Source organism: Acromyrmex echinatior, chromosome 11, assembly GCF_024713525.1.
Source record: "Acromyrmex echinatior isolate Ae372 chromosome 11, ASM2471352v2, whole genome shotgun sequence".
NCBI classification, from domain to species: Eukaryota; Metazoa; Arthropoda; class Insecta; order Hymenoptera; family Formicidae; genus Acromyrmex; species Acromyrmex echinatior.
Genome location: NC_141862.1, coordinates 9,708,313 through 9,724,505, shown reverse-complemented (window position 1 = coordinate 9,724,505; position 16,193 = coordinate 9,708,313). Strand labels below are relative to the sequence as shown.

The window sequence follows — 16,193 nt, the reverse complement described above, 5'->3', positions numbered from 1 at the left end:
TAAAATTTTATTTGTTATTTATGTATATATATATATATATATCTTATTTATTATATATACAAATATTATATGTATAATATTTATTATATATATAAATACTGTAATATTACTTTGTTGAGGCGGAACTATTATAGCCGTATTCGATTAATTTATGCGAGATCAGTAAGGAACCTTTAGCATATCTCTATTTTTTTATCCTTTAACAGCTTGCGTAGGATTGACCAGTAAAACTAATAGTCCTATATTGTTCTCGGAGAACTTCTCGATATAAAGGTAGTTATGCTTTCCGGATATTATACACTTTATAAAATATGTACAACCGCTATGAAATACGGATCTATGGTGCACTCCTCTTTAAATATTGACAAATTATAATTTGATTGCAAGCATATTCCTTTTGTTATATCTTCTAGTTTAGCTTCCTCATTGTTTGACCTTTCTATGCGTTGGATTTGTTCAGGTTCATTGGTATGGCAAGATCGAAACACACGAGAGAAAGAGAGAAGAATGGAGAAGCTAAATTTTATATTATATTATCTTTATAATTATTAAATGTAATCTCTATAATTTCGAATATTATAAAATATCTGAAATAACATATTTCCGTGTGAAATTTAAACAAACCGAGTTACTTGTAAACTGTATTATGAAATATTTTAAAATTAAATATTATCACGAACGTTACATTGCTAAATCTTACTTACTATATATTACTATGAATTAATCATTTTATTATTAAGCTTTATGATTAGTATGAAATTTATACATGAGATCCATGTGAATTTAGCAAAATGATATACAATTCAAATTTCTCAAGAAATCGTACAAAAATACAGAGAGAAAATTCTTTTCGTGAGGATTGAATTGCATGTTATATGTTAATTGGATATTTATTCGCAATAACGATATAATAGTCTCCTAATTTATTTTTGAAGGTCATTCGATATTATCTTTTTATATCCATTACATAGTGTCTTTCGTTTATCTCAGTGTATCAAATATATGTGCATTTACATTATCGTATATCCAATTTCTTATATAGACAAAAAAAATGGCCTTAAGATGAGATTCGAGAGTGGTCAAATATATTCAAGGACCATCAATAAGTAATCCATTCTGCGCAGATTGATTCGCCAAGCTTCCTTGAAGGTGTATCCCCACGATCGATACACATGTACACGTATTATTAATAGGAGACTTTCGCAACATCTAGTTTATCGTGTTCTTTGCGTGTACCGTAAATGCTAAAGTCTTGTGTTCCGCGCAAATGTGTTACGGTGGCAATTCCTATCCTAGGCATTAGCATTTATACACGCGATAATATTTACGTAAATTGAAATGATGATATTGCAAGCAGCCACGTTAAGTGGATTTTACGGATTTGTTGATGTTGAGGCACAAATGGATATTCGCGTGTTCGATAAATGTAATGTAAGTCAAGATGGAATACATGTTAACATAATAATGTTTCAGCTTTGTCATTATGAGATATATGATAAAGGATGTTACAATAAATTGAAAAATCTAATCTTCTTATATACTATTGTTTCTTTCAATAATTTCTTAAATGGGATTTGATCGTTCAACTTCACTTATTTGTCATTTTATTTTGTGATATAATGAACATATGATTATAAAATTAAATAAAAATGATTATAAATATTTAATAAAACAAGCCGTTAATATGGCAATTATTCGACCTCATTATTATTTAATGTTAGATTAGAATTCTATCATTATAATGATGATGATAAAGAAATGATCAATATTTTTTTAAAATACTTAATAATAATTCATTAGGAACATACATTTAAAAATAAAACAATTAATTAAGATTTTGTGCTTTTTTTTCAAAATAGATAAGTTTGAGATAATTTTAAGTAAACAAAAAACAACAAAGAAGAATTTAATTTAATTTAATTTCAATTTAATTAAAAAAAAAGTTTGATAAAAAGTCGGAAAGAAAAATCGAATTTATTTAGAGATGTTTATCTTGTTTTTTGCATAGCACATAATGTTTCTTGCGAGGATCTATCAAATCATTGTAGACCATGGATTATTTCGTATTTCCATAGCGAGACTCTTCGATATTACTTAGTCACAAGATTATACGGTGACGCGGGAATATTTTTTGGTGTGATTTTTTTTCTTTCGGAGGAAGACAATGCCGTGAACTCTCGCATAATCAGCGGCTTGCGCAATTCGTTGCTTCTATAATGTCTGAATGTCTGAACACAACGATGAAATCTCGTTTATCCGAATAAATATCTCGTTTGGAACATGTATAAATACATAAAATAAATAAAACATTTTTAGGTAATGTTTTATGCTTTCTGTTATGTTTTTAGAAAAGAGTTAAAGTTGAATCAGATTTAGTTTTCAAGTACAAAATTGAATGATCAAAAACGAACGAGAACATGAAAAGTTGTTTCTTAAATTTTACATATGAAATTTGTCTTTTTATTTTATTATCATAATTTTATTTGCCACAAGATTTTATTTGTGGACGTATATTAGAATATAAATTTTATATATTAAATATAAAGAATCATCGATGAAGATCAGAAAATTCGAAATTTTGTGAGAAGATTTCTCTATTAATATTTTTTTTATTAGGTGTTGGAATTAATTCGTAGCGTTTTACAAGTGATGGGAAGTACTTTCATTAATGTATTTTTTAATGCTCATGTGAAATAAATAACATTCTTTCATTAAAAAACGCTACGAATTAATTCCAACACCTAATATTTTAAACAGTGGCATAAAAATATAAATATATAAAATTTCTTAAATATAATTTATTTATATATAAAACATCTCAATATAATTTATTTTATTATATAATTAGTATTTATAGTTTAAAACTTATACAAGAAATATTACATATAAGTTACACATTAATCTAATATGACATATATTTAATAAATTAATGATTTCATAAAAGCTTCAATTTCTCAATTATTGTTCATTTTTTACGAATTGTTATATTTTTATTATTGCATAATAATCTGTTAGAGTCCAAGCATGAAAGTCGATATTATTAGGTGTTGGAATTAATTCGTAGCGTTTTTTAATGAAAGAATGTTATTTATTTCACATGAGCATTAAAAAATACATTAATGAAAGTACTTCCCATCACTTGTAAAACGCTACGAATTAATTCCAACACCTAATACTTAATATCGATATTATCATTTTAAGAAGTTTTTTAGAATTATGAAACATAATCAGCTAATAAATAAGGAAACGTATGGTATCTCTCGATCATAGAAGATGATCAGATAACTTTCTGAAGCTCTTGAAGGATGCAAATGCACGTATATACATGTACTTGTACATGTAGGTGTTTGCCTGATGAGAGGAGAGGTCACACGTGCTTTTTTTGCGAACTCGCGACAATGACTAATCGCTTCGCACCACGCGATCGTATTCATTACATAAACCAGGTTTTTTTTTTCATCGTATACAATAAAGTATACTTGCGCAAATACTGCACGCAGAAGTTTATTATCCTAATGTTTTTAAATTAACAGAGGAAGTTTAAATTAAATTTTCTCACGTAAGATTTTAGGAAGTAAAGGTTTTAACATCAAAGTGTTTTAACATCAAGTGTTATTAACATCAAAATTCAATATTAGCAAATGATGAACGCACGAACAAGGATTGATATTTTTATAAATAAATTTGAGAGATATTAATATTGATTAATATTGGAGTTACGTTTGTCGAAAATTAGATAAAATAGTAATAAAAAATTGTCGTTAAATATATATTTATCTAGATAACATTCATCAACTGCAATGTATTTGCAAAATATGATAGATAAATCGATATAGATTATTGGGTCTCTTTCGAATAGACTTATTATTTGAATGAAATGCAAGTGATTTGTCAGCTGTTTTAAAATCGATTAACTTAATGAAGTCCATTTATACAATTTTTTGTTATGTCATTTGTAATACTTAAGATTTGTCGGTTTTTTAACAAATGTCATAAGTTATAAATGTTATAAATGTCAAAAGTTTCATTGCTTATATATATTTATTTTATCAAATCAAATTATATTTATAGGAAACGCAAATTTTTCCATTTGGTTAATTTGTATATATTATATATATATCTTTTTAATTTGTGTAAAAAATCTACAAAAAATTTTTTAATTTTTCATAAAAATCATTAATTATATATGTAGTTTATTTAACAATAATGATAAATAAAAACTATCTAATTAGTTATCTTAATATTTTTTCATATAATAATTTTTTACGCGTTAGCGTAAATAAATCGACATTGCATTCAACTCTCTCAGAAAACACGTTTTGAAAAACTGGTATTTTTTATGTACATAATTTTTTCATACAATAGATAGACGTTAAAAGCCCATATCTTTGAGAAATCAGCCGACATTGCCGACAGATCGATGATGTTGAAACGATAAATATGCAAACGCATTTGTCGTCAAGGAAATGTATGCAACAGCATCTACGTATTCGTGTATTTCCAACAATTTGCGTGATGTTGAAATAAAGTGTCTTTCTCTGTCTCATTATCTCGACTCGTCACAATTATTTGTCTTGTACGCTGAAGAAAATTATCTCGAAAATTACGCAAATTCGGAAAGATGTTTATCGAGATTTATTCGATTTTTAATAATAGTAATAATAAATATCTAACCAATAAGTGTGTTCAAAATATTATCTATAATGTCTATAATAATTATATAAGTCGGGTATATTAATTGAATTATCGATCATTATTCATTCCATGTCACACACATACACATACATACTTTTATTATCCATCAATATAAAAATTATAGACTTATATACTATATAATTACATGATTTCCAAGAGATTTAACATAAGTTAAATAAAAAAAAGAATTCTATTTTCGATCGAAGCGGATTTTGATGCTTAATAACATTCGTAAATTTGTGAATACATATGTATTTGCAAATTTGCATTTATGAATATTATGAATATCATTAAACACTAAGTTTCGATTGAAAATTCTTCTTCTTATAATTGATTTAAATTAAGATACTCTTGAAAATCATATGATTATGTATAAATCTATAATTTTTATGTTAATAAATAATAAATATGCATATGAATATTATAAGATCCTTGAAAACGATTCTTTTTTTTACTTGTAATGATTTATTCTTATTAAGTGTAATTTCCACTTAAAATTGTTTACTCAAATATCTATTTCATTTTTAGTAATATTTAATGTTGTAATTGTAACGTTTATTTTTATCTATTATATATTGGATTGTCTCGTTTGTGTGAATCGATCTTCTAAAAACATTTCCATTTGTTGCACCGAGTTGCACGCAGTGTCCTGGCACAGGACACGTAACTTTCAGACATTTCTTCCGGATCTACAACAAAAATAAAACTTTGTACAAGTGTCATGTTGCGTGACGTCTTTTTGCGGCCTTCAATTCAAGGAAGACTTCGCGCAATCGGCGAACACCTGGCGCATCTCAATAATGCAGGTCGCCACGACACTACACGTTGGTGGGCATCGCGTTTTATTGATATCGTGCTCATAAAAAGAGAGAGAAAGAGAGAGAGAAAGAGGGAGAGAGAATGAGGCCATAATCAAATTCCGTGTTATATGTCCGTGACTGCGTGGTATAAGATAATAATAGTCCCAACTGCACTTCCCGGAGACCGGCACGTCGTCGGTATCGCGCACGTGTACTTTATGCCATTACGCTAAAGTAGCCGGCGATCAATGGCGTATCTTGCGACTTAAGTGATTAATAAGTCAATTAATTTCGTATCATGTTTTTTAGTCATACATGTTTGCTTTCAATTAAAATATAGGGGAACCATTACGTAGCCACGTTGATTTAATGTTATTTCTGTAGTACAAAATTATCTGTAATTATACTGATTGCTTGATCTGTCTCTATATTTTTTTATACTTTTACAATATATTTTTCTATATATATATATAAATAAATATATATATATATAAATACTATATATATATTAGGTGTTGGAATTAATTCGTAGCGTTTTACAAGTGATGGGAAGTATTTTCATTAATGTATTTTTTAATGCTCATGTGAAATAAATAACATTCTTTCATTAAAAAACGCTACGAATTAATTCCAACACCTAATATATATATATATATATATATATATATATATAAATGAACACAAAAAGATAAAAGTAAAAATATAAAAGTATGAAAAAATACAGAGATAAATCAAACAATCAGTACAATTACAGATAATTTTGTACTACAGAAATAATATTAAATCAACTGCTACATAATGGTTCGCCTATACTCCAATTGAAAACAAACATGTATGAAAAAAAAAATGATATATATAAACAAAAAATTATAGTATACATATATCGGGAAGAACGATTTTACTGAAGTATCTCTCTCTCTCTCTCTCTCTCTCTCTCTCTCTCTCTCTCTCTAAAAATTTAATTAGATTTGAAAATGATTTTTTGTTAAATTATCAAAATAATTGCGTAGAAATCTTAAGCATATTGTAAACAGTTTTGATATTCTAACAATTAGTTTGAATGTCCCTTACATAATTATTTTAATAAATCAAAAAATTATTTTCAAATTTGTATCTAGTTAACTTTTTACATATTACAATAAAATTGTCCTTTTTATGTATAAAAAATTATATTTATATAATTTTTCCGTACATTTTTCTGCGTATATTTTTGCTTTATGATATTTAAGGAATTATTATTAATACGATTTAACGAATAATAGGTTCGATCTGCTTCGCTATTGTTAGTATTCGCTTTTGAAGATAACTTGAAAACATGTTAAAACACGCGTTTTCTCATTCCTCTCACCATCTCTTATTGCTATGTAGCGAGAGAAAGAGCGTTTCAACCTTTTGGGAGACTGCCAGAGAATGCGAGTTGACGCATATATACTCTTTTCCAGTTTAAAGCTTAATGGCTAAATATTTTGCGCTTTCTTTCTGTTCAATGAAGTGTCACGTTGCTCGGGAAACTCGAGCGTGTGTTTTCGCACGCATCAATTTGCTGGAATGACGTTTATTCAAACATCCGTAGTAATGTAAACCGGAGCGAAGTTTCATGTATTTTTTTTTTACGCGCACACTTTACATAATCGTAATTACTATAATGGTTATTGTTTTTTATTGCAAATTTAAAGTATAATCCATTTGATTTATAACACAGATTATTTTTTTATTTGCATATGTAATTGCGAACATCAATTTGCATACATATTACATAACATTATGTATAATTTACAAATATACAAAACAATTTTAATTTTTTAAAGTAATTATTTTTTTCATTAATTCAATATCTTCTAAATGCAATATTATAAAATATTTTCTCGATATAAATTAATTTTTTCCAATATTTTTTAATAATTGCTGATATAATAATGATATTTATATGCACATGAAAAAAAATGGTTTTGTCGAAGTATTTAAGAATCTAATTAGATACGGATCTGAAAAAAATTTTGTTTGAATTATTAAAATAATTATGTAGGACTTTTAAATTAGTTGTTAGAATGTTAAAAATTTTTTCAAATTATCAATTTTTAAATGTTGTATATTTTAAGTGTCCATAATTATTTTGATAGTCCAAAATTATTTTCAGATCCGTATCTAACTAAATTTTTAAGTACTTCAGCAAAATCGTCCTTTCCGTGCAGATAAAAAAGTAGTATAATTTTTTAGAGAACCTTAGACGAACCTGGTGAATTCTTGCAGATAGATTTTATTGATAATTTCTATTCTGCATTTTAACAAATCACAATGCTTAACGTTATACTGTTAAATGATTCGCTATCAGTGAATTTTGATTTTGACGTTAATTTCTGTCTTCACCTCTTTTAAGTCTTAAACGTTTACAATAAGTTGTCAACACTCCGTCGCCAGTCGCAATGTTTTGCAACAGCCAGTCAGAAGTGTCAATAGCAGTTAGTGATGCTTTTGATTGGTTGTCGCAAAGCATTGTGACTGGTACGGTGTGTTAGCAATTTATTGTAGACCACGCTTTAACGTACGTGATATTCGATCCGATCACGCAGTGTTGTGCACCTCGTATAACTTACAGTACAAGTATTCTAGAGCGCGAGCTATAGAGCTTCCATTACATAGGCAGGTGTATACCCGCGGATTTATCAATTATGAAGAAGGTCGTAAGATCGGCCGATGGGTAAGAAACTTTTGCGTGCCCAACCGCGACCAGTCTGATATCCCGGCTGGCCCGTGGAGAACCGGACTCGCGTGGTTCTCGTTTCTAACGTAGTTCATCAGCTTCTCTGACTCTCATCGTTCCTTGTGCTTAGTTTCGCAATTTTTCCGTCCATTTTCATCAACACTTCTCGACCCCTAAACTCTTCTTCACGACGAGAGAGGATCAGACCGCTGGTTCGGTACGATCGCTCTCGCGAGGCAGATACTCGTCTTCTCTCCACTGAAGAAATCACCGCTTCGAGATGAGCATCATCTTCCTCGCAAGACTGGCCGTGCGATCGATGGGCGCTAAATGGCGGCAATCGAAAAGAGGGATCTTCAGAAAATATCGATATGAACGTGGTTTCTACTGAACGGAACCTGCGGTCGTTCCGTTTCCCAACGAGGGCCCCTCTTTTTCCGCGCTGACTCGCCTCATTGTGCATTGCCGCGGTCACGGCGAGTCGCTGTCGCTTGTTAAAGGCAGTCTGGCCTGACTCGTTGAACCAACCCATGTAGTGAGGTGTGGTTATTCTCGCGGTATGAAGAGAGGACCGAAACTGGTTCGTTAGTCACCTTGTCTTTTCGCCCCGTTTGGTTTCATCCCATCCAGGCAACTTCCCTTTTTCCTTTTCTCTTCGATTTTCTCTCGTCTCTCGATCTCGTTGCTCGTCTTTCTTTTCTCTTTTCGCATTCGCTAAAATTGGCGAGCGACCAACTCGTTTAAATTCGATTCGCAGTAATATTAATCGCTACTATTTCCCTTCTGTTTTCACATATTAATCGCTACCCACTACTTCGATTATTTCCATGGTTGCGCTCATTATCCAACTTGAGCGATAAGCCAGATTAAAGCAGATAAAAATTGACCGTTATCATGTCGAGTAGATGTGATAGTGCAGTATAAGCCGCATCATTAGTCGCTGTTCGGGGGAAAATTGCAACTATGTAGTTACATATATCGATGAATCATCCCGTCGATTCATGTCTCCCGTTCGTGCAATTTCCGATAATAATATTTTTTATCGAGATTTACTTCGACATTTGCCGAGTGTCCGTCTGATAACCATGCAGATTGCTCGCGGAGCTCACATCGATTGCCGATTGACTGGTAACCGGCGTTGAAGCTACCTTTAATACAAGGCGCGATAGCCTTTTTGCGCCTCAGAAAAGGAAACCTCGCAGATACTATCTCGGAGATAATGTAACGATAATATTTCGTAACGTTGGCCTTTTTTCGTGATAATGGAATTCGAAACCCAGGCACTGATCAACCTTTGCTTCTCAACTCGCCCAATTACCAGGGCCAGGTACGTGGTGATTTGTGACAGTGATAAACTTTTAAAAGAAGTGACTAATATCATCGATATTTTATCTGAATTGATGATCAATACGATATGAAGACTCTTGACTTTGAAATTAAAAATAGAATTATTTAATGAACTTGCTGCGCATAAATATATCATAAAAGAAATTACTTAAGCTTATCTTATAATTAGTAGTTAATATTAATATTGTATAATATAATATTTGGTAAGATGAAAAATTGATATATAAATTTTCATCATCATATATGCGTATATATTTTGCGTATAATTTTTTATCAAATCACTCTTCTAACGCGTATATTATATTTTTATTTTATATTTTAACAAAATGAAACTAAAAAATTGAAACGATATTACTTTTATCGATCGATTTTTAAATCTTGCATTGATTACTGTATTTATTCGCTAGAAATGAATGCTACGTTGTGTAAATTCCTTTTTGATAACATATCAATTACTGTTAAAAAACTTATTCACTGTGTACCTAACTGATACTCTTCCACTCTAATTGATGAATAGGAGAAACTAAGAAAATGAAAAAAATCTGACAAAGTTAAAATTTTGCAATTATGTTATCTTTTTAATAAACGCTATTGGCATATTTTTGATGAATTTTATAATTAATTTTTTCTTAAGACGAAAAAACATGCATAAAAGGGAGGAAAGATTCTGAAAATCGTCGAGCAGCCTCTCTTCCTCAAGTCTTTTTGCAATTTCTCTCAAATCCCATCTTCCATCTTGTTCACAGGTCTGCGGGGTCCATAGGCGCACGATCGGCACCCAGCACGCCCTTACAAGCCGCTCCCGAAGCCGGGGGCCAACAATCGATCAGCGGGTCTCAACTCACCGTGGCTGGCGCTAGTTATCCTCAGCCTCCGAGGAGTCCTAGTCACGCGGCCTTGAAATGTAATGACAGGTGAGGTTCCGCTCTGTCATAAAGCTCGCTCGACGTCGTTGCGCTTGCCGCAACGCATATTTATGACCGTGAACCTGATATGCGTTTCTTGCACGAAACGAAGTGTCGATATCTCCGGCGTTTCAATATTTTTCTGTAAAATAACGTATTGTTTTAAAATTGGCGCGTGCATAAATGTTATATGTTATATATTATACTATTATACACTTTCCTTTAAACAAATTGAAAACTAAATAGGGGGAAACTGGATCGAAATAAATATTTATTTTAAGTAAAAGGGTTGTAGATACAACACATATAAGTAATGTGACATAGTAACGTTAATAAAAAATGCTTTACCTCTTTTTGAATAATTAAAATATTATAATACTTGCAAATAAATGGAATATTGAAATCAATGTACTTATCTATTTCATTTATTTAAAAAGCGAGTTTATGCTTTATGGTATTATTATTGTACATAGCAGGAAATTGAGCAATATTCTGTTGGTAAGAACGATAATAATTTTCTACGAATTTTTAATTAACGTTATTGATATCGTTTTTATAATATTATTGTCAACTTTGCTTCCGCAAGTCAAATAATTTGCGTGTAAAATGGCGTGCGTTATCGATTCTTGGAAATTATCACCGAGCACGAAGTGATAACGTCACATTTGTACACGAATTGTAGAAGAGTGTAGGAAGGGAGAGAGGAAGAGAGAGAGAGAGAGAGAGAGAGAGAGAGAGAGAGAGAGAGAGAGAGAGAGATTATAACAAAGACAGATGTGTTATATGCTTTCGTAATAAGACCATATAATTAACTTGTTTGTTTGTATACTGGGAAATATGTTTCTCGAGATAGCTGCCACATCATAACTATCGAATGCCGTTGATAACTACATTTATTTATGACATTCAAATATTATTACGGCACACTTGCCATGATAATATTAGCGAAGTCAGACCACTCTTTTGTCGGCGTAACTTGAACAGAAAACTCATAAAGAAAATAATTTTAGAAATATATGCAATTGATTCATTTTTTTTTTATTTCCATCCAAATTAAACAAAGAAGTATAACTTGTTTTTTTAATCTGGAATGTATCTAAGTGAATTATTCTGTTATAAAGTAAATAATTAAGGAACATACATGAGGAGCTGATAATTGTAAAAAGTTAAAAAATAAAAAGTTTTTTTTCACAGATGTGTGAGAAGTATCGTTAGATTAGAATAATTGAGGTATTTACGCTGCAGAAATCAGAAAAAATAGAAGGAGTGGGGATAATTCACAATTACTTTGTTATATTAGTACAATTACTTTGTTATATTAGTTGTGTTATGATTTTAATATATAACAAAATACAATAATAAATAATATATACAACAAAAATACAAGGATTTCACAAATTTTTTTAATATAAAAAATAAGTATTTCGGATTCTTAATATTCTTTTCATAATAGACAGTAGTACAAAGTTTTTTTTTACTAGTCTAATATATTTACTTTAAACATAGTAAATAATACTTGATAAATTAAGTTTTTAAGTGCGACGTATATCTACTGGAGTTACTCTATGAATTAATTGTATAAATTAGATACATCTGTTTTTAATCATATATTATTTTGTTTTGTTACGTAATATTTACTTTGTTTTTTATGAAATGTTTATTAAATTCAATTGATGAAATAGATAATCGATTTTAATAGATAATACAAGACTTGAGAAATCAGATTTTTGTCTCTCGTGCATTAAAAAGGAACAATTTGCAAGCAGAGCATTGATATAGGTCGACATTATCATCGCATGTTTAACGCTAAATACCATGGAGTAGACAGTACTTGTAGCGTTAAATCACGTTGAGAATAGAATTATGTTTTGAAACAGTTCAATCGTATGGGAATGTTTTGCGGCCATTCTTACAATAGCCGCTCCATGCATGTTCGTAAACGGTTATTACAATACAAAGCATGACATCGCGCGTATTATCGGAACAAAATCTTTTGTGACTAACCGTCTTGCTATAAAGTGTAAATATTTTATTGTTTAATTAATCTTGACAATATTTTTGCAATTCTTCTTAAATAAAATTAAAAGAATCTTTTTTTGTGAAAAGTATAATAATATTTCTCCCGTAAAGTTTTTTTGTAAAAAATTATATTATAATATAAAATTAAAATTTTTTATAAAATTTTTATTCCTCTCACTCTAAGAAAATTTTTGTATTAAAAGAATAATATTCACAATTTTTTCAATGTCTATAAATCTGATTTAATTAATTGGAACCTTTTAATTATAAAAAGATTCACGTATCTACTTTTTCTAGCTATCTTAATTCTGACGAAAGAAACAAATATTACAGATAAAAATTGTTTACGATTCGTTTTTACGCTCAGTTCTCATTAATATGATCATTCTGATGCGTAAAAAACTATATATTCCTTATCTACATATATTCTACAGAAGTAATTATATCTCTCACAAAGAGAAGAATTACTAGCGGTCAATTCTGATAACTGCCATGATATAGATTACAAACATTCTGTGTACAATCGCGTATGACATATATCACGACAGATAATCCTAAAAAAAATCATACAAGTAACAAGAGGGAGACGTGCAATATGACACGGATCTTATTGAACGGACGTAGTAATGGAAGAAAAAAATTTTTCTATTTCCTGCCGCGCCTCGATCGTACACGTTTTCGATTATTTGCCAAATTGTGAAATTCATGCCTGTATTCCTGAAACTTCGCGCCGATATTCATTAGTTTTCGCGATCTTATCATACTCAAAGTTCTATCTGCCATGTTTATCTCGACGCTTATTATCATCGAATCCGCTTATTGCATCCGTCAGTTATCATCACGTGATTTTTTTTGTTCGTTTCGGTTCCGGCGAGCCTCTTAATCGAACGAGATGGCACAACGGCCGCTCCAGACAGTCTCCCACGTGTTATCATTGCCGCCGGCAGCGGATTGTTAAGCCACGGATCGTGAACCAGTTACGCGTTACGCTACGCTACGGACGGGACGCTCATCTTCACGTGCGAAAATCGCACGGTACGCGACGCGATCGGGAAGATGAATCGGTGATTTGGTTTGAATCATTTGAATACTTTTGAATTTCTGCAATGCAGTATTCTCTAATGAACAAAATAAAAATCTCATCTTGCTGTAATTAATTTTATTGTAAGAAAGAGAAGACTATTTATTTATATTTTTTATACTTTTAAATATTCTCTCAACTCGAATACTTGAGTTCTAGAAGAATATGTGGATTTAAACAAATATTACGAAGGTAATAAATTTCTGTGAATTATTTATAATTTACTTTAAATAATTATTTTAATTAATAATTTTATTAAAATTATTTTATTGATTAAATTGGCGAAAAATGTGAAGAATTAAAAAAATTTTAAATCTACTTTTTAGCGAAAAATCTAGATTTTGATGCAATAATTTGACTTATAAATTTTCTCTTCATACTCTTCAATGCTTGAAAGAAACAATAATTTGAATAAAAGCTAATCTCGTTCGTGTTTAAAATAATTTTGATGAAGTAATTTAAATAAAATAAATATTTTATCTATCCAGCTTGTGTTGCAATTTTCAAAGGTGAAAACTTTCATATTTTTCAACGATACGTGAGTTTTGTCACCGTTCAAATCACGCGAAACTGTAGTTCGAACTGCAAACTGTCGATAAAAGAGCAGACGCATGAGGTTGTTTCAATTTTTAAAACGCGAAAAACGAAGTGCAATAAAAAATTCGACGATGGGGACGCAAGTGGAGAACGATTTGTGGAGTATTTCCATTACAGGAAAAAGAAACAGGACAATCTCCGAACAAACTAACTCCAACATGTTAGCAGTGATTATTTTTGTTTGCTTGTTTATTTATAATATAGTTAAGATAAAACGTAGAAGAATAATACAATATTACTTTTAAGCTTTAATAAAAGATAAGATATAATAATAAGAATGATCTTGTGATTTTGTTTCCTCGAAAATCTAAATCGAAATTTTCTTTTATAACTTTATTTTTAATTTATAGTTTTAATTTTTAATTCAGATTACTAAATGTCTTGACAATTTTTAAACATCAAATTAAATTGAAAATAAAGTTAATTACAGATTCATTAAAAAACGAAATGTTTTAAATATCTCCAAGGTTTGTCACAAATAATTATCGCATTTAATTATTATCCAGTAAAGATTTTTTAATCTCAAACATTCTATGTATAATACGAACGTAGTGATGGTACACAAAAACGATGTTGTGTAACACGTTAAACAACATCATCCATCCGGACATGTTTCGATATAATGTATAAAAAAGATAACTTTCGTAACACACATAGCGTTACTGTCCTGACCTCTGAAAAGATCAATGACTTTTCGGACTCTCGATATTCTTTTCTAGAGACTTCAACTAGATGTTGTAGAATTATTAAAATAATTTCTAATTATATATCGTTCGAATAACATATTAAATTTAGATACGTAAGCAAAACATCAGCATATATTCTTTTTTTACCTAATAATATTTTTTTGAGGGTGTAAGGCATTCTTAATGTAACGAAATTAAACGCAATAGCGTCAGTAAAAAAGGAAAAGTTTTAATTGATCTTTTAAGATCATAAAAATTTCACGCATGAATAAATTGATCTACGTGCAATTTTATTTTATAATATGTAGGTATGTCAGAGAAATATGTCTGGATTATGATTATCATTCTAAAAATTACGTTTGTAATTAAAATTATTGTTACGTACGTAAATTTTATTTTTACTATTATAACAATGTTCTAATAATTATTTAAATATAATATTATTTTTTTTACAACTACTATTATAATAATTATTACAATATTATTATCTAATTCTTGATGTAATTTTTGTCTCAACAATTATTTTGTATTTTAAACAAATACTTAATTTTTTTAGATACTTTCGATTTTAATACGATTTTCATACGATCGGACGACGAATTTTTCTCGTACTTAAAAGTCAAATACATTCTCGCATAATATCTAATATCTATCGGTAAAAATTCCCTTATATATTTTTATTTATTTTTCTTTTTTCAGTCACCTTTCGAAACCACTGAGTAGGAGTACTCCATCGATGGCAGCTGGCGGCGTGCAAACTCCAGCAAAGGTTAGTAGAACCTCGTCGAGGTCGTCGCCGACTACCAGCAGCGCGAGACAGAAGAAGTTCCACAGGCACTTCAGTCAGGTACAGATACGTTTAAGTGATACATAAATTTTTTTAAGGTTCACGACAGAGTACTAATACGAGATAGTACGAGAAGATCTAAAAGAGAACGCCCTGCAGATGTTGTTCTTTCTATCAGTAACACAACTTGCTTAATCCGGATCTCATGTTGCGATAGTTATTTAATCTTCATCCGACGTAGATAGTGTTTTAACTTCTCCGGACGTAGGATATAAACGCATACGTCAATGCACGCCTCTACGTGCAGTATAAAAATACTTCCCCTCATCTGTCGGTGAACTTCACAGAGACAAAAGTCCCCAGGTATTTGATAAAAGGATAAATTATCAAAATATATTAGGATGTATATTATATTATTCATTATATTAATTATTATATCAATAACTTAATTAATTATATTAATTATTATATCAATAACTTAATTAATTATATTAATTATTAGTAGTTTTGCGTTTATGTCGATTGTTATTGAATATACAATAGTTTGCGTCACACAAGTGAAATTATTAATGAAT

The 16,193-nt window shown here is 29.9% G+C and overlaps 1 protein-coding gene across 3 annotated transcripts in view; it reads left to right on the top strand.

Moving 5' to 3' along the window:
* Nucleotides 1-16,193, top strand: part of LOC105148491 (uncharacterized) — a 72,924-nt gene that overhangs the window by 47,840 nt on the left and 8,891 nt on the right. For 2 of the 3 annotated variants that reach the window (XM_087411085.1, XM_011060264.2), the window contains exons 4-5: nt 10,290-10,457; nt 15,531-15,678. In XM_087411085.1, the coding sequence (XP_087267211.1) occupies nt 10,290-10,457; nt 15,531-15,678 (316 nt within the window). The remainder of the gene's footprint in view (nt 1-10,289; nt 10,458-15,530; nt 15,679-16,193) is intronic. The other variant, XM_011060266.2, reaches the window with a different exon arrangement.